This window comes from Pogoniulus pusillus, chromosome 20 (genome assembly GCF_015220805.1).
Source record: "Pogoniulus pusillus isolate bPogPus1 chromosome 20, bPogPus1.pri, whole genome shotgun sequence".
In the NCBI taxonomy this organism is placed as follows: domain Eukaryota; kingdom Metazoa; phylum Chordata; class Aves; order Piciformes; family Lybiidae; genus Pogoniulus; species Pogoniulus pusillus.
In genome coordinates, this window is record NC_087283.1 from 19,580,294 (window position 1) to 19,602,954 (window position 22,661).

Genomic DNA, 22,661 nt, shown 5'->3' on the forward strand with positions numbered 1-22,661 from the left:
CCATCACAGGGAAGACAAGGATATTTTCTCACCAACTTGCTTTCCGTGGCCAGCAGCTGGAAGAAAAGCCATCTGAAGGGCACGTGGGCTCAGCTTCATATAGATAACGTATTTATTGAAAATCTGCTTCACCAACAACGGTGAAATCATGACCCAAAATTACAAAAAAACATCATGGTAGTTGGCTTTAGAAAAATAAACTGCAGGAGTAAGTCTCACCCACTGGTACTGGTGTCTCTCACCTCTTCCCCTCCTTTAACGGTGCGTGTGACACTCCTCGGTGTAACCTTCCCCCCCAGCCCCTAGAAAATTGCATTCCATCCAAAAAAATGCACTTGGTTTGCCTTAGCACAGGTCCTTAAAGTGACTTTTCACCACCCCCACCCCCCCCCCCCCAGCAATAAATATAGAAAATAGCTTCTAAACAAATAAATTTTAGTTTGGTCAGCTTAGAAAAAAAATGAAGGAACCCCCCAAATAGGTCCATTTTCCCCTCCTGGGACATGTAGTGACACTGGAACGGGAGTCAGGTCTTTGGTGGCTTCGGCTGCTTAAAGCTGCAGGTTTATGGACAGACCATCGACTGCAGTCCCTTCTTTTTCCTCTGCAGAAAGCAAGGGCTATGAGATGATGTCAGGTGTGAACGAGTCCTACCTTCACTGGGAGTGGTCCATCACCCAGGAGAGCAACCAGCAGGAGGAGGTCATCTTTGGCAAGTGAGAGCTGTCACACAGAAGGCGTCTTTGGTGGGTGAACCTGCTGCATAAGCTGCGGCCGCTTCACTCGAGGTTTCCGTCTCTTGGGCCTGCTCTTGGCTTTGTTGATCTGTACCACGAAGAAGGCCAGAACCACCATGGCACCAAGAAAAGCAAAGACAGGAATGGTCTGTCCTACATCCTGGTTGTAGCGGCCGGGCATTATCCCTGGAAAGGCAAAGAGGGTCAGACGTGACCAGCGAGCACATGAGCTGTGGTGTCCCTGCAGCATTAACCTCATCTACCAGAACGATCCAGCCCTTCTCCACAGACCAAACTCCTGCTCATCAGCCTGCATTTCAGACAGGAAGATCACCATCTGCAAAGTGCTCAGCAAAAATAAACCAGCATGCTAACACCACCAGAAAGCACCAACATTTCCTCCTTGATCCATTTGAGTATAAGTAGAAGCCACATTCCGTGGATCTGTGGGAGAGGGCCCAGGGGAGGGTCACAAAGATGACTAGAGGGCTGCAGTACTTCTTCTAGGAGGACAGGCTGAAGGAGTTGGGTCTGGAGAAGACAAGGTTCCAGGGAGACCCTGTAGCACCCTTCCAGTACCTGAAGGGGGCTACAGGAGAGCTAGGAAGGGACTCATGAGAAGGGCTTGTGGTGCTAGGATGAGGGTCAATAGTTTTAAGCTGGAGCAGGGTAGATTTAGATTGGGCATTAGGAAGAAGCTCTTCAATATGAGGGTGGGGAGACACAGAGAAGTTGTGGACTCCTCATCCCTGGAAGTGTTTAAGATCAGGCTAGACGAGGCCTTGAGCAACTTGGTCTAGCTGCCCATGGGCAGCTTGGAACTAGATGATCTTAAAGGTCCCTTCCAATGCAAACCATTCTGTGATTCTCCTTGCAACAGCAATCAGAGCAAAGACGAAACACTCAACTATAATTTACCACTAAACTCTATAAATCACACCAAGTCCTGGTGCCAGTAAGAAAGTGACTTTGTGCTTGCTCCAGAGACTGCACACACACAGTGAGGAGGGCAGAAACAGAGAACCAAACTCTGTGTTTACAGGCATCTTGTTCTCTATCAGCTCAGGCTGGGAAAAGTGTAAGCATGAGGCTCTCAAATTGTTTTCCCTGGGCAAGCAGTGCCAAGCTTGTAGAGGAGAGCAGCTCAGCACGAGACTGAACACTGGTGCCAGTGCTCTGCATCATTTGTCAGTGTTAGCACCCTGCCCAAGGCATCACTCAACCAACCCTTCCACTTCTGTGCTCTCAGGCAAGGAATTTTAATTAGCAGGAGGTGTCCAGCCACAGTGCCAAGGACAGGGACTGCTGCTGACACCTCTTGATCTGAACAGCACCAAAACAAACCTCACCTAGGAAAAGCCTCCTCCCAGCATGTCACACAGGCTGAATTCTGAACAAACTATTTAGATGCAAAAAATGCTTTTCTTGGGCTTCATCCGAGTCCACCCTATACAAAGCAGTCTACTTTACTACTATTTGCATGTTTTTCACAGCTGAATATAAACATGTGGCCTCTCTTCTGGGAGCAGGGTGTGTGTGTGTTTGTTTCCAAAGCAAAGCAGCAACTGTGAAACTTTGCAGTGTTTACCTCCAGGAATGTCCCATGCTCCACTTTCTCCAGGGGACAATGGTCTCACTTGGGGTCGGTTCTGTCGAAAGCTGGGCAGAGCCACTTTATCGAGGTCAATGGACAGCAACTTCTGATGTTTCCAAAGGTTGCTAGGAGAAATACAAAGGCAGAGTTGGCTGCTCACTTCAGTAAGGCAAGGAATTTTGTAGAAACAGAGAGGAGGTGATTGCTGGAGCCTACCAATAACTCACTAGTTTGGACCCAAAAGAGAATTTGGTGCATTCTTTAGGTTCTGCGCTTTGCAGGCCTCCAAAGTTACATTCAGACATCAGAGACACACACAGATTGGCAACTATTTACTAACAGCTCTGTTCATTGCAAACAGACTACTAAAAGCCACCATCAGACAGATGATAGCCCAGCAGACAGGTGTGTGCTGACACATCTTCCTTCAAGTGACTGACAAATGATAGGAAGAAGGCAGAGTGTGAGGAGAGATGTCCAAGGAGCTGCTCCAGAAGGCTATCTCAACGGCATGTAGTGCTGGTGGATCGAGGCAAGACTGTTCACTTTTCCTTGGATCACTCAATCAGAACAGTCTGCTGGCTTGTGAAGCTATTTTTACACCCCCCCCAATTTCACAGTGCAGCTCCAAGGTGAGTCAGAATTACTCACTGAAGAGGCATTAATCAGTATTTCCTCTTTGCAATCTGCTGTTTCTCTAGGAGAGGAATTCCAGCTGTCCCTTTCAAAAGCAGATGAACACATGATTTTCTGGTTGAACTGAAAAGTGAGACTTGCTGTGTGCACTAACCTGGGTGCAGTTTCATTCAAAGGCTGTGGTTTGGCCCAGGACAGGTGAGGACAAGCAGGAAGGGACCGGGGTTTAGGGTCTCCCAAATGAGCCTCCAGCACCTTTGAGTATCGATGCAAGTGGTTACCTGCAACTCAAGCAGGGACAGACTGGATCACCAAGACTGTTAGGATGAGTTACCACCATTCACAACTGGCTGAACAGAGCTGCTGTGAAGCCAGGAGCTCTTCACAGTAGTGATGACTTGTAGCTAGATCTCAGTTGGAATTAACCAAAGGGTACCTTACAACACAGCAAGGCTGTGCAGCTCAGCAGGTAACCCCAGTTTTGCTGGCAGCACGTGGAACAGGGCTCAATGCTTTACAAACACCCTGTAGGCAGTAACCAGAATGCTCCCAAGCAGAACCAGGCATCTGAAAAGCTCTACTCCATGAACAAAACCTTTCATTACATTACTGCTGCATCAAGACAAATCCCTACAGTAAGTGTTCTCTTCTAGGAAAAGAGAACGCTGCAAACACACCCCAAAGGAACCTTACTGGCATTTAGTGTAAAGGGTCTGCTGAGTCCCCCTGAATTTCACCCTGACACCCCCTCACCTGCAGGCTTCACTTGGTACTTAAGGTTCTCACCTTCCATTCTCTCAGGGAGAGTGGAGCCTGCTCCTGACGGTGGTCGCTGCCTGTTCTCAGAGTGGCTGAGGCTCGGTGGTGTCACCCCGTAGGAAGTGTACTGCAGGAGGGAATCCAGCAGCCAGAAGCAATCTGTGGATTTCACAGCCCCAAGCCAGAAAACAAGACACGCATTATGCCACACATAAACTGACTTATCTTTCTCTTAAGAAGGCTGCTAAGATATTTGCAAGTAAATCAGACTTTCTGGCTCTGTTTTTCCTCCTCTGGAAGTTTGAGGCCCAGTTTCAGAAAGAACTTTCAGCACACACTCCACAAACCCCTCCCTCAACACACAAACCAAAAGAATCTGTTTGATCTTAATAGATCTTGTCAGGGCTTTTTTTGGGGAGCAGGGTATAAAGTAAGAGGTTTCAAATATTGAATTCCAAGTTCAAGGCTACTCAAGTCTCTGCATAAACTGTGAGGAAACACAGGAAGCTCACAGCTGCTGGTAACATTTTTTGAGAAGAAAATAGAGAACCAACTGGTTTGGATTTTGTAAAGGACAAAATAAACACCATGCAAAGAAAAGAAAAGAGTAAGGTAGTGCTCTCAGTGGCACTTTGTGATTCACCTGCTGCCAAGCTTGCAAAAATGAAACAATCAATCAGGGAAGAGAGGTTCTGGCTGCATCCCAGCTAAAGCAAGAGTAGAACCTACAGCAGCTGTGGTGCAGACCAGGCTGGGAACCAATGCCACAATACACAACATGTGAACCCTTGTTTTGATTCTCTCCTGACTTACTACTACTTTATTCCAGAGACTAACTAAAAAGCAGCCCAGCTAGTGAACCTCCCAATTCTCTCAAACATCCATCTGCAGGAGCAGAACAATGCCTCACCAGCTCTTTCCACCATACAGCAAACTATTTTCCTCAGAACCTCTCCCCCCTAGGAACAGTTGGCTGGGAATGGGAATTAATCTCCATAATCCTGGTGTCCCTTAAACCCTCACTTTTGATTTTTAAAGAGGTCAATCAGATTTTAAGGATTTGTATTCACAAATGTTAGGAATTTACCTCAGTTAAAGCCACCGATGTCTCTGCAGGAGAGACACAGCTCTTGGTTCACAACTTAAAAGCTAGGTTGAAAGGATTTCTTTGGAGCCTTCCACTTTTATGTGCTTCACAGGTCACACTGAATTTAACAGCATTAGGGAGGTCATAAAATACCATTTTCTATCACTTAATTTAAAGCTGAACATCTTGTGTTACATACTTGCAATAACCTAAAGCAAGAAGGTATGACAAGGATGTGCTGGAAGCTACCCAAAGGTTGAGAAGGAGAAACTGGAGAACTTTCAAAGAATAACAAAATGGTTGGGAAAAAAAGAAATGAGCTGGAGAGCTCCCTTAGGCAGGGAATTCCTTTAAAATTCAATAAATTAGGCAAAGGAAGGATTACATAACTCAGTGTTTGAAAATGTCAATGAGAAAAGTGTAAAAAACTAGGAATGGATTTTCATTACAAAAGGAATACTCAGGCTGAACACCACATTCATTGGAAATGCAAAACAAAAGGACCCTGCATATTGGATTATCTTTGGCTTCTTGAGCCACAGATCTACCAGCTTGTGCTTTCCAAGTCCTGAGAAACCAAATCCATCTCTGAATGATTTTAGAAGTCAGATCAAAGTGCTAGAAAAGGTTTTATAAGGACCAACCACAGTGTGTGGGCAGAGAAAATGCTTCTCTAGGAGTCACAGAAACCCCACGCACACACAACTCATGGCTAACTCGCACAACTTGCTACTTGGAGTTGCAAACAAACACTCTGGAACCCCCAAACAGAATTTCCTGCTCTCTGATATATTCACACCAGCTGGTTTCTGTCAAAATAGAGTAGCCTGAGAATAGTAAAGCACAACAACGTTGACTGTTACCCTAAATCCTCACTGGGAACATGGCAAACATTGCAAAGGGAGCAATGCACTGTACCACATAAACACTCTGAAAATGCAACTGAGGAAAGGTAAAGGGAACCCCCAGTGGCTTCTTCAGACCCAGCATGCCTAACTGTTAGTGCTTTCTGGAAAGAAAAGCACCCCAAAGATTTGGATTTAGATTGGACTTTAGGCAAACGTTTTTCGTGGAGAGAGTGGTCAGGCACTGAAATGAGCTGCCCAGGGAGGCAGTGGAGTCACCAACCCTGGGTGTGTTAAAGGGTCGTATGGATGTGGTGCTTAGGGATATGGTTTAAAGTGAATCTTGTAGAGTAGGGTTGCAGGTTGAACTTGGTGATCCTGAGGGGCTCTGCCAACCTGAATATTTCTGTGATTCTGTGTGAAGAAAGAAAACCCTACCAACCAAATCCCTCCCACAACAAAACCTAGCCTAAAACAGTCCCTAAAGCTCATGGAACAGCAAACCAGGCAAAGGGCCTATGGGAAGGGAAATGCTCTCATCTGTCACTCTTCTGCTGAGCTGTGCCCTACAGCATTTTCAGCAGAGCTCTGTGGAATTGAGATTAATTGTCAGTCAAGAATAGTAAAGAGTCTCTGGAGAAGAGCTCCTCTGATGGGAGCAGTGCAAAGCTCTCAGGACAGCTGCCAGCTTCATGTAATGGCTGTCCCTGCATGCCAAAGCTTACACACCTTTCTGTCGATGGCTGTCATCCAGGCAGTTGGAGTCACCATACAAAACAATCCTACCACTGCCTTCAGAAGGAACTTGGTACAGCCCCAAAATAGGGACATTTTCAGTTACAGCAGTCTCCTGCTTTAAAACTTCAAGACCTAAAGCAAAAGACAAATAAACGTCAGGGCTCGCAAAGCATCAGGCTAGCTGGAAGTCAGCACAGCCCACACTGCAAACTGGCAAAGGCAGCTGTGTCACTCTCCATGGCACACACACCCCATGAGGTTATGATAAAAGCAAAACTGCTCCCAGACCTTGATTGTGACATTTCCTGCTGACATCAATGTTTTTATCTCTTCAGTGGGAGAAGCAGAAAGAGACATCACAATTTAGACTTTCTTTAACAGTCTCCAACGAAAGATCTTTGTGTTTTCACCAAGAAGTTTTAAATCCAAAACATTCTGCCTTAAAAAACAGCTTTAGAGTCATGGAATGGGTTGGGTTGAGATGGGTTCTTAGAGATCATCCAGTTGCAATCCCCTGCCATGGGCAGGGACACCTTCCACTAGCCCTGGTTGCTCAAGGCCCCATCCAAACTGGCCTTGAACACCTCCAGGCAGGGGACATTGTCCCAGTTTAGGGCCTAACCACCAGAGATATCCACAACCTCCCTGGACAACCTGTTCCAGTGCCTCACTACCTTCACTGTAAAGAATCTCTTCCCAATATCTAGCCCAGATCTCTCCTTCTCAAGCTTAAGGCCATTTCCTTCTCATCCTACCACAACAAACCCTTCTTTTAGTCCTGCAGAACTCTTCAGGACACAGTAACTCAAAAATCAGTTATCACAATGCATGCTGCTCTTCCCCAAGTTGCTTTGCTGCCATGCCTACCTATTCCTACAAGAGCACTGACCATGGAAAGAACAAGGGAGAATAGGGAGCAGCAGCTGCATGGAAAAGGTTTGATTTAACTTATTTAAAGCAGCTCTTCAGAGGAAGCCCATTTTAAAGACTGCTGGGCTTGCATCTCTCTGCAACTTCACAGTTGCTAGCTTCCTTGTGCTTTGGTCAGCTTTCAATTCAGGCACAAAGAAAAGAATTTCCAGTAAGCATACCTAAGCAAAATCCCACAACCCTCACCTGAGTTTTCTCACATACCTACCCTTACCTTAACCTTTGACAAGTTTTACTGCCTCCTCATCCCAGCTGCTCTTTGAACTGGCAGCAAGAGTCAGTTTTCAGTACACCCAGACCTGCCCTCGTTCACAGATTGCTTTCTGGCAATCTAAAAGTCAGGTTTGTGACAGGTTTACATTTATACCTGAGGTAATCAATGAACAGAAGAGATGATAAAAGGACAGGAACCTTTCCAGAATGGGGACATGCAGCAAAAACCACAGGACATCTGGCTATAAACCTGCCCTTTGTATCTCACAAATCCATCCATTTTCTCTCCTGTGAACTGAAAGCTGCAATAAACAGCAGGAGGGAAACAGCCCCACTCATAAGGGAACTAAAATCAAGTGGAGAAAGCTGTTTTTAGGGTAGAGGCTTTCTGCCTTTAAAATCCTTTTCAAAAAACAAAGTAAGACAAATGTCAAATGCTAAGTGTTTGGTCTCCTTTACTTGAGACACTCCCTTGGAGCTCTTCTACTTCAAGAACTGCAGTGGGAAGTGAACAGAAAAATCAGGTCTAGCAGGCTGCTGCCAAACTGACATGGTGTCTCTCTCTTTGACAACAGGAAATATGCAAGCCAGCAGCACACAGCATTCCAGGGATAACATTTTTCCTCCAAGAGGCTCACACAGATGAGCTCCTTACTCTTCCAGACAACTTCTCCACTAGGTAATCACATCTACTACAGATCATTAATCAAAAATACAGTGACCTTGCTGATCTTCTCTGGCAGCTGCTGAGTTCCATCAGAAGCTATTCATGCTCCTGCTCACACATTCAGACCCTCTGTGCCCATAGATTCAAACCTGACCTGAAACCTGTGAATATTTGTGCTACAAAGCACTTCCTAAAGGCTCATAAACTCCACCACTTTGGTTTTTTAAAATGGACTGCTGCTGTTACAGTTCTGAAATGCCACCTCACAAATGAAAAGGTATGACAGAACCAAAGAGAACAAGCACAGAGAACAGATCACTCCAGTCTGAGAGCACAGGCTTTCTCTGTGCCTAAACTGCTCCCTCACAAGAGTGGAGCAGGTGACATTATATCTACTAACCTTTGCCTTACCTATATCCTTAGAGCACCACAGCTACCACACTGCCACCAAATCTGACAATGACAGCTTGCCCAGGGAGGCTGTGGATGCTCTCTCCCTGAAGGTGTTCAAGGCCAGGTTGCATGAGGCCTTGAGCAACCTGTTCTAGGGGCAGGTGTCCCTACCTAAGGCTGGATGAGCTTTGAGGTTCCTTCCAACCTAAACCATTCTATGATTCTACAATTCTCAATCAGTAACACTTGAAATTTCATACAATCCTTAGAACCAAAGGCTGGTTGGGGTTGGAAGGGATCTTAAAGATCATCTAGTGCCAACTCCCTTGCCATGGGCAGAGATACTTCCTACTAGGCCTCCATCCAACCTGGCCTTGAACACCTCCAGCACTGGAGGTATGAGAAAGATGAACAAATAATGCACTTATGCCACATTCCCCTCCTCTGCACAGATGCAGGACAAATGTCCACGCAGGTATGTTCACAACCACAGACTGCATACATACACCTGGATATTGGTGCAGTATACAACAACTGCACACAGAGCGGTGCTGCAACTGCCTGTGAGGCATCCAACCACACAGAATCATCACAGGAAGGGATTTTAGAGAGTCTAGGGACCTTGGGAGCTCTAGGCAAAATACAAAACCACCTACCTTGTCAGTGTGCTTTTAAATCTAGTGTTTTCACACTCTCAGACTTTGCAACTTTGCTCGTGCTCCGACCCGCAAGTCCTACTTAAAGCAGGGGGAAAAGACCAGTGCCTACCCACCTTGATCCTTGAAAGTCTGTGCGATGACGATGCCATCTTCTGGGAACTTGGCAATACTGCAGCCCGAGGCATAATTCACTGAAAGACAGCACAAAACTGCATTTCAGACTAAAAATGGCACCAGCTCCCTTCCCACTGCTGAAGGAGAAAACATTTCCAAGAACACTGCTCTCAATTTGCCTGTTTTGGCCATGGTCTACCCACTGGGGAGGCATTTCTAAGCACAGCTTTTGCAAGTCACTGAATCACAGAATGGTAGGGGTTAGAAGGGACCTTGAAAGATCATCCAGTCCAACCCCCCAGGGACTGAGCAGGATCACCCAGGGTAGGTCACACAGAAACACATCCAGGCAGGTTTTGAATGTTTCCAGAGAAGGAGACTTCACAACCTCTCTGGGCAGCCTGCTCCAATGTTTTGTCACACTCACAGTGAAAAAGTTTATCCTTCTGTTCACATGGAACCTCTTCCACAGCTTGCACTCCTCACCCCTTGTCCTATCATTGGACATTCCTGAGCAGAGCCTGGCTTCATCCTCCTGACACTGCCCTGCACATCACCAGGAACGAGGGCAGCCCTCAGGCTCACCTGCTCCAAGCTTCAAGCCCCATCTCCCTCAGCAGGTAGATGTTCCACTGCCTTCAGCATCTTTGTGGCTCTGTGCTGGACTCTTTCAAGCAGTTCCCTGAGGTCCTCCTTGAACTAAGTGGCCCAGAACTGCACACACTATTCCAGATGTGGCCTCACCAGGGCAGAGTAGAGGGGGAAAAGTCCACCCTTACAGGTTGCTTTCAAACCCTTTTATCTTTTCCCAGACTGAAAAGCTTAATCAAATGCTATGAGAACCAGAGTATTTCACCCCCAACAGTCATTACTGCTACTACAAAGAACCTGTCTCCTTCAACCAATGACTTCTCCTTCCACATACATTTTTCAAATGAACCAGACAGAAGACATGAGATTTGGAAAGGAAGCATGGGAAAAACAGTGACTTGGTCACATAAAGACTGTCTGGACCTAGAAAGTCAGTAAAAGGTAAAAGTCACAGGGCTGTGGTTCAGTTACAAAGTTTGAGCTTGAAACCAAACACAGACCTTTCAAGGGGAACAATGTAAAAGGTGACAAGTGAAGGAATTTGCAGTGTTGTGATGCCTGTCTAAATTGGTGTGTCCCAAGGGAAAAAATCCTAAGCCTTTCCTTCCTCCAAAATTTGAATTTCCACATAATTGCAAACTGAAACCCTAAGGCTTCATCTTAGCAACTAAGTCCAGACAAGTACAGGCAGACCCCAACAACACTCCTTGGAGCATCAGCACCTGGAACACAGGCCTCAGCTGACAGCATTCATTACCTTCTCTGACCATTTTTCACAGAGTCTAGGATGGAGTCAACCCTTTTGGCATGCTTACAAGACCCTTCTCACCGAATCCAGTTACCCTTGACTCTTGCTCAAGCCTACTCTCACACTCCACAGCACACTGCAGCCTGCCTAGGCAATGGGCTCCAGTACTCACTTTCATGACTGGCCATGGTAAAGTCCCCTTCGTACAGCCCATCGCTGAAGGCCATGTTCCAGACAGAAAGCAGGTCATTGAGGGCTGGTATGTTGGCACCTCCAGTGTCAGGCATCCACCACTGCCTGTAAAAATGTCAGTGTAACACAGGTTACTGGCATACAGAGCAGACAGTTTGGACAGTGACAAGTCAGGTCTCCTCCCACATAGAGCCACTTTCAGTCAATTAAATAATAGAACTGTATCTCCAAACATTCTTGAGCTGCAGGGGCATGTGAGCACTCTCTCTGTGACACCAGTGCTTTTGAGGAGAAGTCAAGTAATACTAACACAAGTTCTCCTTTGTTGTTTGCAGATGACACTAAACTGAGTGAAAGTGTTGATCTGCTTGAAGGTAGAAAGGCTCTGCAGAGGGACCCAGCCAGGCTGGATTCATGGGGTGAGGTCCGTTCTATGAGGCTTAACAAAGCCAAGTGCTGGGTCCTGCACTTGGGTCACAACAACCCCATGCAATGCTCCAGGCTTGGGGCAGAGAGGCTAGAGAGTTAGCCAGCAATAAAAGACCTTAGAGTGCTGGCTGACAGCCAGCTGATAAGCCAGAAGTGTGCTCAGGTGGCCAAGACAGCCAAGGGCATCCTGGCCTGGATCGGCAACAGTGTGGCCAACAGGAGTAGGGCAGGGATAGTGCCCCTGTGCTGGGCACTGGTGAGGCTGCAGCTCAAATACTGGGTTCAGCTTTGGACCCTTCACGCCAAGAAAGACATGGAGGTGCTGGAACGTGTCCAGAGAAGAGCATCAGAGCTGGTGAAGAGTCTACAGAACAGGGCTGGTGAGGAGCAGCTGAGGGAACTGGGGTTCCTTAGACTGGAAAACATGAGCTAGATCTGTTCTCCAGACCCTTCACCAGCTTTGCTGCCCTTCTGTGGATGCATTCCAGCACCTCAACATCCCTCTTGTAGTGAGGGTCCTAAAACTGTACCCAGTATTCGAGCTGCAGCCTCACCACTGCCCAGTCCAAGAGGACACTCATTTCCCTGGTCCTGCTTCTTACAAGTAGCAGCAATGCAGCATATGACAGTGGAGATTTTTAGAACCATGTGTGCACAGAATATCAACTCCACAGAATTTCATTTCCCAGTAAACTGCCACCAAACAGTACCTGGTGTTCTCGTCGTAGAACTTGACCTTCCTCATCACGGACGTGTTGTACCAGTCACTGAACACTATCAGTGAAAGGCCATTGTCTACATCCCTCCTCAGCTTGGTGATCTCTTCAGGAAAATACTCTTCCTCACTGTCCACCATCAGTAAAGTCCCTGTGTGTCAATGCAAAGCCAAGAGCTCACCAGGCTGCCATTATTCACTCAACCCATAAGCCAGTCAGCACAAGTGCCTGTTTTGCACAACATCTGGTCCATCTGCCCTGCTCTGGCAGCTCACCTCAAGAAGTCATATTTAAGGATGGGAAATTTAACATGACTGCATTTAGAAATATATCCAACAATCAGTTTAGTTGATCCCTTCCCACCAGGCCCATTCTACAAGCCAGGCAGTTTGTGTCTGAAAGCCTTCTGATCCTGCAGGAATCCACGCAATGCTCCAGGCCTGGGGCAGAGTGGCTGGAGAGTTAGCCAGCAATAAAAGACCTTAGAGTGCTGGCTGACAGTCAGCTGAAGATGAGCCAGAAGTGTGCTCAGGTGGCCAAGATGGCCAAGTGCACCCTGGCCTGGATTGGCAACACGTTAATGAGATGGACGATGGGGACAGTGCAGCCTTACCAACTCTGCAGGGACTTGGAGGGAGGGAGGTGGCAGATAGGGAGAAGTGGTAGATAGACCACAGATGACTGCATTTTTTGCCCCTCACTCCCTCCCATTGGGGAAATTCTGGAAGCTCAACAAACTACTCAAAGGAGGTACAATGTAATGGTGAGTCACAGCAGAGAGAAGTTGTGCCCCACTCTATCGACTACTACCAAACTAGAGGTCCCAGAAGAGAAACTATCTTGCTACATTTTTAAGGGCTACCATTTCTAAACCCAGTTGCACATCCACTGAACTCAAAAGAACAATGGTGAGACACTGGCAACATTTCCACAACTAGGAAACTGTCAGGAGAAAGCACCCTTGCTTTAAAGTCCACTGAAGAACAACACAACCCAAAAGAGAAGAGGGTCTTGTTGGAGCCTGTCATGGTTAAACAGAGTGGTATATAAGAGCATGGACTGCTTGGCTTGTCCCCTGCCTGGCCAATCTATCAATTCTCCTTCCTGATGAGCACAGAAGAAACAAGTCCCATACTGCTTTGCTATCACACAGTTGGATGAAATACCTTCCCCACTCTCTTCCTTATCCACAGAGATCAACATTTTAAAATGCCACTGCTGAGGAAAAAATAAACCTGAATGAATCCTTTTGATTTTAGTCTTCTGTTCAAGCCGTGATTCATTCTGACTGTGCCAAAATCTTCTGCCAAGTACAGCTCTGTCTGTGATTTTTTCCACTCACTCAGGGGCAAACTTTCCCTCTCATTCTTTTCATAAGGTCAGAAAACTGCACTAATTCTACTAGGCTACTACTAGCAAGCTTCTGCAGTGACACTTACTCAACTAAATACCAACATCTAAAATACACCCATTTGTTGTCTATTTTTTTCCTACTACTATCAGAGTTTTTCTTACTGTCCCCACAATGGTTTTGGTCTCCCAAAACCCAGGGCATTTCAAGAAGAAGTTAAAAGTATAAAGAACAAGGCAATTAACTCATGCTTACCATACTGACTTGCATCAAAACATGTAAATGGGGAACCAAGAACCTCAACGAAGTACCCCATGCTCCTCAGGTGCTGGTACATGTCCCTGAAGTTTGTGTGGATATGGTCACCATTCCTTAGGAGAACAGAGAAGTGATGAAGTCACATCTGGCATGCAGAAATCTGATTTCAATCCTCTAATTATAGATTATTTCTTGGTTTCCTTTCTAGAAAGTGCTTTTTTCTTTTCTTTTCAAATGATAATTTGCATTTTTCCAAGAACTTTCTCCTCTTGGCAAAATTCTTCCCTGATCACTCTAATTCTGAGTGCTACAGAGATGAGTTAGTTATACAGTCAAAGCTGGAGACTGAGCATGTTCCTTACAAAGCACAATTCTCCATCTGCATCACAAGCAGAGAAACACTGCTGCATTATTCCTCCTCACAAACACTGTTGCAAAATTCCTCCTCACAAAAGCCAATACCACCTGTGAATGAGTGCTGAAATTCAGCAGAGAGTTTCAGTCCATCTGGCCTACCTGCACATTCCAAGCAGCTTTCCAAACTGTGTTTTGATCACCGACCCAATTAATCCTCACAATTATTTCTATAGGTGCTTTCCCTCCTCATCTATGAAAGACAAGAGACCCTTGCCCTGCTTCAAAGAGCTTCCCTCCACTGATAAGTAGTTTCTTCTTTACAATTCATTCAAATTGTTCATGTTTTTTTGACAAGCAAATGCTGAAGTAGCTAATAAAGTGAACTCCTCCCTCCTTGAACTTCCTCGGAGAAATAAAGGCAGAAAAGAAAAATGCTGCACTTCAAAAGTGAAACAAACAAACAAAAAAATCTCTGGGCCTTAAATGTGCATTTTAAAAGCTCTCCACTTTGTTCAAAATAACAACTCCTGCATTGAAAGCATGCAGAGTCCAAGTGCCCTTATGGATTTCTCAGAACAGATAATGCCACGCCACAATGAAAAAGGTCACAGCTCCCTGCTGTCCACTAAAGTTGCCTTGCATCACTAACACATCATCAAGAAATACTGATTTAATAGAACCTGAGATAAATACCAATCCAATGGATCGTTCTTCATCCTCAAATTATCTCTGGGGAAGTATCCCGGTGGATAGCGCAGATTGTGATACTGATCCCACAGGACTCGTTTGCTGCGAGGCGGAGTAGGAATTATCTTCACTTTTATTGGCAGCTTCACCGTTGAAATCTGCTCTGCACCATTCTTAGACTGAAGAAAAGCACCAATAACAGTGAAATCCTTTTCCCCCAGCTAACTGTGGCTTGTTAAAGACCAAAAAGCCCCAGAGCTATGAAATCTACTTTTAAGTCACCAGTACCAGCTCTGAAGACAAAGAGAGGAATAATGCCTTAAATCCCCACAGGGTTTTTTCTGCACTCAACAGTTCAGAGAGTCACAGAACTGTCAGGGTTGGAATGCAACTCGAGGACCATCTAGTTCAAAAGCCCCTGCCATGGGCAGGGACACCCTCCATGAATCACAGAATCAACCAGGTTGGAAGAGATCTCCAAGATCGTCCAGTCCAACCTAGCATCCAGCCCTAGCCAAGCAACCAGACCATGGCACTAAGTGTCTCAGCCAGGCTTTTCCTGAACACCTCCAGGCATGGCAACTCCACCACCTCCCTGGGCAGCCCATTCCAATGCCAATCACTCTCTCTGCCAACAACTTCCTCCTAACATCCAGCCTAGACCTCCCCTGGCACAGCTTGAGGCTGTGTCTGCTTGTTCTGTTGCTGCCTGTCTGGCAGAAGAGCCCAACCCCACCTGGCTACAGCCTCCCTTCAGGTAGTTGTAGACAGCAATGAGGTCACCCCTGAGCTTCCTCTTCATGAGGATCAGGTTGCCCAGAGCCACACCCAGCCTAGCTTTAAAAACATCCAAAGGTGAGGCTTCCACCACCTCCCTGGGCAACCTGTTCATGTCTCACCACCCTCATAGTGAAGAACCTCTTCCTAATATCCAATTTAAATCTCCCCTCCTCTAGCTTGGATTCATTCCCCCCACACCCTAAAAAGTCCCTCCCCAGCTTTCTTGTAGTCCCCTTCAGATACTGAAATGCCACAGTAAGGTCTTCTTGGAGCCTTCTCTTCTCCAGACTGAACAGCTCCAACTCTCTCAGTCTGTCCCCATAGCAGAGCAGCTGCAGCCCTCTGATCATCCTCATGGCCCTTCTCTGGACACCATCCAGCATCTCCAGATCTTTCTTGTAACAGGAGCTCCAGGATTGGACACTGTACTCAAGGTGGGGTCACATGAGAGTGGTGTAGAGGCAGGGAATCCCTTCTCTTGACCTCCTGGCTGCACTCCTTTTGATGCAGTCCAGGATACACTTAGAATGTAAAATGCTTTATGTTACAACTGTGACTTGGTTCAATAGCTCAAAATCTTCAGAACTTCTCAGGAACAATTAAGGATGGTTGCAGAAGAAATTTAAGTAACCTCTTTCAGAACACATTAGAATTCAGAACAAAATGAAATTATGCAGTTAGTCTCAAATAGAAGTTTACTGATTCTGAAGCATATCCAACTGGCGGGTTAATTCTGCTCTCAACTGTGAAGAACATTATCTGTACTCTTCACCTTCTTGACCCTCAGCTAACTTAGGCTTCAAAGGACAGGATCAGGATCAGGACAACACCTTAGAAAGAGGTATTTGTATATCTGGAAGCAGCTTTAGTAATTATTAACAAACGTCAAACCAAAATGCACAGAACTTACTTCATTTTCTGCAGGGGATGATATTGTGATCATGACATGACCTTGAGCAATGCCTTCCCAAGATGCTGCTTTCTTTGCCACAGAGATGGAAATTGCTAAGTATCCAGACCAAGGCCACAACACAGGGGAATAGGAGAAAGCCACTTCAATGTTGTCCCCATTTTGAGGGAGATAGGGTTGCCAGTCTGGCTGTGAAATGAAGAACAGAGAAGATTGGTAAAACAGTACTTGCAGTCACTAATTTTTGCAGACATAGCCTCTGCACAAAGAAATACCAAATCTTAGGGCTTCTGGCAATCATGTGTAATTTTAAAGTGCCCACAAAGTCCCAGAGGTTGGTGCTGTGTCAGTGAATCACAGAATCAGTCAGGGTTGGAAGAGACCACAAGGGTCAGCCAGTTCCAACCCCCCTGCCATGCCCAGGAGCCACCCTACCCTAGAGCAGGCTGCACACAGCCTCAGCCAGCCAGGCCTCAAACACCTCCAGTCATGGGGTCTCAACCACCTCCCTGGGCAACCCAGTCCAGTCTCTCACCACTCTCCTGCTCAACAACTTCCTCCTCACCTCCAGGCTGACTCTCCCCACCTCCAGCTTTGCTCCATTCTCCCCCAGTCCTGTCACTCCCTGAGAGCCTAAAAAGTCCCTCCCCAGCTTTTTTATAGGCCCCCTTCAGATCCTGGAAGGCCACAAGGTCACCTGGAAGCCTCCTCTTCTCCAGACTGATCAGCCCCAACTCTTTCAGTCTGTCCTCATAGCATAGCTGCTGCAGCCCTCTCATCATCCTCATGACTCTTCTCTGAACACACTCCAGCATCTCTACATCTCTCTTGTCTTAGGGGCTCCAGAACTGGATGCAGTACTCCAGGTGGGGTCTCACCAGAGCACAGTAGAATGGGGAGAATCGCCCTGCTGGCCACACATCTCCTGCTGCAGCCCAGGCTCTGGCTGGCTTTCTGTGCTGCAAGTGCACACTGCTGGCTCACGTTGAGTTTCTTGTCCACCAGCACCCCCATCAACCTAATCACAACTACAGGCTTTGCAGAGGCAGGGTTCTCCACAGAACTATCTGAACAGCATGCTGCCCAAGTGTACCTTTCTTAACACTGGGGGGTCCTCTGCAAAAATTCATTGGTTAACCCCCAACATTTCCTTCTGGTAGAAGAGAGTTAGTAACATAACAGAGAGAAGCAAACTGCATCAGCTTTGTCTGAGTATTACATTACCATAAGCTAATGATGTTGGATAAGAGCTTCAAAGCCCTTTAATGTAGGCTTAAATCTAAACCAGGCCTCAGGATTCACTCTAAAATGTTGAGATTAAGTTCATTTCCATCGGCTAGAGTTTTGAGATAGGTGCCCTATTTGACCTGTATCAATTCCCAAATCTGTTCTACAATTAAACTCACTTAAAGCTTAACCAAAAATAACCAACCCCCAAACCAGTTAAACACCTCCCTACTCAGACCAACACACTCAACATCACTTGTGTAAAAGAATCAGTTCTGCAGCAGGTCTTGGCAAGTCATTACAGTGAGGTCATATTGACCCCTACAAGAGGCATGATTTATGATGTCAGAGTTCTTTACTGAGATTGCTTAGGCTCCAGATCAAAAAAAAAAGGCAAAAAAAAAAACCCCAAACCCCAAGAGATAAGGAAAGCCTACGCAGGAGGTTTTAAATGCTATCAGAGAACATAAAGAAACCTCTAAGCAAACTGGTTTTCTAAAGACAAAGCATAACATGCCCCTGAAACATGTGTGCTGCTTGAAAAACTGCAGGCAGGTCACCCTGACAATTGCCAGGAACCTGGGTGTGGCCTTTGAGAACAAAGATTTTGCATCTCCTGCTCTCAGTAGTACAAGACCTGATTAGTTCTATCAAATTCAAAGCTAAACCATATTGTTTTCTGGAAAGCTTTCAGGAGCATTAATAGTCAGGACTTGGAGCAATGTTAAATCTTACCTTGTCTACAATTCTTCCAGTGACTCCCATACCATTAAGGATGGTGACATTAACAATGGTGGGCATCCCTCCGTAGTAGATGGGCTGAGAGCAATAGGGCCACATGTAGGGACATTCTGTCAAGTCAATGTAGCTTGGACTCAAACTACAGCAGGATGGAGGAGGGAATCAATGAAGAGAAGAATCACAGAATTAACCAGGTTGGAAAGGACCTCTGAGATCATCGAGTCCAACCTATTACCTAACCCCTTCTAATGAACTAACCCATGGCACCAAGTGCCTCATCCACTCTCCTTTTCAACACCTGATGTCACTAAATCTACCTGTGAAAAAGCTACAGAGAAAACACAGCTTCTATCAAGCTCTCACCTCACTCCCCACACCTGACCCAAAATCTTCTACTTTTTTTTATTTCAAGGTTTGAGAAAGTATTTTTACACACACACAAACTAAAAGAAACCTTTCAGCACAGTGAAAATAGTCCAAATTCAAGTCCTTTTCCGTTGCATTCTAGATTACATTAGGAATAACATCTGAGGCTAGAAGAAGAAGTACATTTAGCTCTTGCAGACAGCCCATCCCCTAAACTGCTTTAACTTAGGCAGGAAACACTTTAGACTCTTCATCCTTTCTCTTCTCAGAATTCATGCTTCACTCTTCCCTACCATCTTTGCTAGCTCTCTTTGCTGCCTACCTAAGCACAAATTACTCAACCAATTTACACATGCAACACCTGCTCTCTTAAAAGGAACGAGAGCAGATTATAATGCAAAGCACTGATTAATTAAGGATTAAAATTAACCTGGCCTGTGGTTTATAGCTGTTGAGGATCTGATAAGCTCTCAGAAGATCCAGCTTGCCATGTCCTTGCTCAAACATGTTGACTCCAGGAAGTCTGCGTGCTGACGCAATGAGCGCCTGCTTCATGCTTGCCGGATTCACCATCTCGCGCTTCTGAACCGTGCTGAGATAGCAAACAACAGAGCAAATTAGGTGGCTTTTACCATAGCTTCTAGCTACTTCTGTTTACTATTTCTGCCTCCACAGTCATTTGATTTCAAGAAAATGCAGTTGAAAGATCAGTCTCCTGTCAGCAACATCTTCTGTTCAGATCTGGCTATCGTTACTCGATTTCTCACTGCAAGAGCTCAAGCAAAGCGCTAAGTTTGTAACACATTTCTCTTAAAAACCAGTACAGCAGAGATTTTACTCCTTGCAGGGTGCTCCATGGCAAGCAGGGCAGTGTCTTCAGATGTTAAAGTATTCTGACAAATCAAAGCTTCTGTAACTGGAAACTTGCAGATATCTTTTGCAACATGAGTCTTCATACAATCAACCAGGTTGCAAGAGACCTCCAAGATCATCCAGTCCAACCTAGCACCCAGTCCTAGCCAATCAACCAGACCATGGCACTAAGTGCACCATCCAGGCTTTGCTTCAACACCTCCAGGCACGGCGACTCCACCACCTCCCTGGGCAGCCCACTCCAATGCCAATCACTCTCTCTGCCAACAACTTCCTCCTAACATACAGCCCAGACCTCCCCTGGCACAGCTTGAGACTGTGTCCCCTTCTGCTGCTGCTGCTTGCCTGACAGAAGAGATCAACCTCCACCTAACTACAGCCTCCCTTCAGGTAGCTGTAGACAGCAATGAGCTCTGCCCTGAGCCTCCTCTTCTGCAGGCTGCACACCCCCAGCTCCCTCAGCCTCTCCCCATAGAGCCCCAGGGCCCAAAGAGCAACTCTCTTAACTATGTTTATGTTCTTATCCACCTCAGCAAGCCCATGAGTGAAGTAGACATCACCACTGTTTCCTTTTCACAGCTTACAATCTAATTCTTCTCACCAAAATATCCCAGCTAGGCTCAGACTAGCTCAGTCTTGTGTTCCAGGCCTCTCACCAGCTTTGTCACCCTTCTCTAGACATGTTCCAGTATCTCAACATCTCTCTTGAATTAAGGAGGTCAGATGGCTTTCAATTAATGGTGTGTTTCTCAAATAAAGGTTCATCTCCTCTTTAGGTAGCAGCAAAGGCAAACACAAAGTACAGACCTGCAGCTCCCACCTTCCTTTCAGGTTCCTGGGTGTGCAACAGGTAACTTACGCAACCGGATGAGAACCATAAAACCCTAAGTGCTGTAAAATTTACAAGTGCTTAGATAATCACCTGCTGCAGGTGCCTACTTTGAGCAGCTGCTCTCCTGCAATACAGCTCACAGACACTCAGCAAGTCAAGATGGTTAAAAAATGGGACAAAAAGACTTTGTGGTCACACAATCACAGAATGTTAGCGGTTGGAAGGGACCTTGAAAGATCACCCAGTCCACTCCCCCTGCCGAAGCAGGATCACCTAGGGCAGGTCACACAGGAACATGTCCATGCAGGTTTTGAATGTTTCCAGAGGAGACTCCACAACCTCTCTGGACAGCTTGTTCCAGTGCTTTGTCAGCCTCACAGTGAACGTTTTTTCCTTCTGTTCACATGGAACCTTCTGGGCTCCAGCTTGCACCCACTGCCCCTTGTTGCAGAGCCTGGCTTCATCCTCCTGACACTGCCCTTCATATCTTTATAAACATTAATGAGGTCACTTCTCAGTCTCCTCCTCACCCAGCTCCCTCAGTAGTTCTGTTTTACCCCAGGAATTTCAGAGCTAGGCACACAGAAGATTTCCAATTTACTCCAGCAGAATAATCCTGATTTTATCCTCTAAGTTTGTTTTCCTACATCTCAACACTATCATACTTCATTGGGTGGGTTCTTTTCAGTGCCTTTTATGACCCTCCTGCATCAGTATCATTGTAGAGGTTCTTATTCAAAACTCACCTCACTAGCAGAGTAACAGCCCCTGCCACCACAGGAGATGCCACACTTGTCCCAGAGAGTGAGCGGCATCCACCTTTCATACCAGAACCTCTCACTCCTGAGCCATAAGTAACAATATCAGGCTTCACTCTACCATAACCTCCAGGCAGCTCCTGCAAAAGAAAACAGATGGATTATGGCCCTAATGAGCACTGTTTGTTTCATTTGGGCATTTGAAGTAACTGCAAGTCATTCAGTATGCAAATTACCCACTTAACCAGCTGAGGCTGAGGCCAGGACAGTACAGAACACCTGAAGAAGGACTCAGCTGTTTGCAACAAGTTTATAGAATCACAGAATGCTTTGGGTTGGAAGGAACCTTAAGGACCACTTAGTTTCAATCCTCCTGCTATCTGCAGGGAGGGACACCTCCTGCTAGATCAGGCTGCTCAAGGCCCTGTCCAACCTGGGTTTGAATGCTTCCAGGTCTGGAATCTCCACAACTACTCTGGGCAACCTATTCGAGTGCTATAACACCCTCATGGGAAAGAATTTCTTCCTCAAGTCTAACCTAAATGCAGCTTCTTCCAGTTTGAAGCCAGTACCCCTCATCCTATCACTCCATACCTCTGTAAAAAGTCCCTCCTCAGCTCTCCTGCAGGCCCTCTTCAAATGCTGGAAGGCTGCACTAAGGTCTTCCTGGAGCCTCCTCTTCTCCGGGCTGAACAATCCAAACTCTGAGTCTGTTCTCAGTGTTTTCAGGCATTAGTGCTGCTTATTCTTGTATCTGTGCTAACCAGGACAGCGCTAACAAAATGACAACCATGCCACTACGTGGCTAATCACAGAATCAACCAGATAGGAATCATCAAGGATGATCAAGTCCAACCTATCACCTAACCTTTCTAATTAAACCATGGCAATAAGTGCCTCATCTAGCCTCCTCTTAAACACCTCCAGGGATGGTGACTCCACCACCTCCCCAGGCAGCCCACTCCAATGCCAATCACTCCTTCCACAAAGAACTTCTTCCTAACATTCAGCCTAAACTTGCCCCGGTGCAGTTTGAGACTGTGTCCTCTTGTTCTGTCACTGGGTGCCTGGGAGAATGAGATACAGCTCAGAGACATATAACAGTCCCCTAAATCAAGACCACAAAACAGTCTCAACTGAAATCATGTGTGCAGCCCCACCACCCCAGCTCAACAGGCAGCACCTGGAAACATTATATGCAGCACCTGGAAATGCTCAGGTTTCTGAGCTATAGGAGGAATGAGAGCAGGTCTTCACTTTGGCAGATTTAACCACACAGGCACATCCTCACCATAAATCAAGATATTGGGCACCTTACAAATGCATCAAGAATGTCAACAGTGGTCAAGGCTAATGACAAGAAACCCTGTAAAGAACATTAAGCTTCCTGTGAGAAGTCTTATGACCTTTAACTATCTTGATCTTTGATCAACTGTTTCATCATATCATCTGCAGCATATTACCCCTTCAAAA

The 22,661-nt window shown here is 46.1% G+C and overlaps 1 protein-coding gene across 3 annotated transcripts in view; it reads right to left on the reverse strand.

Moving 5' to 3' along the window:
* Positions 1-89: 89 nt before the first annotated feature.
* The window catches only part of MBTPS1 (membrane bound transcription factor peptidase, site 1), a 33,927-nt gene continuing 11,355 nt past the window's right edge, over positions 90-22,661 (reverse strand). For all 3 annotated transcript variants that reach the window (XM_064160445.1, XM_064160444.1, XM_064160447.1), the window contains exons 10-23: positions 21,177-21,328; positions 19,156-19,317; positions 18,354-18,498; positions 16,392-16,580; positions 14,708-14,880; positions 13,655-13,770; positions 12,043-12,199; positions 10,884-11,008; positions 9,372-9,449; positions 6,388-6,528; positions 3,754-3,885; positions 3,122-3,248; positions 2,326-2,456; positions 90-923 (exon numbers count right to left, since the gene is read on the reverse strand). In XM_064160445.1, coding sequence (XP_064016515.1) covers positions 727-923; positions 2,326-2,456; positions 3,122-3,248; positions 3,754-3,885; positions 6,388-6,528; positions 9,372-9,449; positions 10,884-11,008; positions 12,043-12,199; positions 13,655-13,770; positions 14,708-14,880; positions 16,392-16,580; positions 18,354-18,498; positions 19,156-19,317; positions 21,177-21,328 — 2,025 coding nt within the window. In that variant the 3' untranslated portion in view covers positions 90-726. The remainder of the gene's footprint in view (positions 924-2,325; positions 2,457-3,121; positions 3,249-3,753; positions 3,886-6,387; positions 6,529-9,371; positions 9,450-10,883; positions 11,009-12,042; positions 12,200-13,654; positions 13,771-14,707; positions 14,881-16,391; positions 16,581-18,353; positions 18,499-19,155; positions 19,318-21,176; positions 21,329-22,661) is intronic.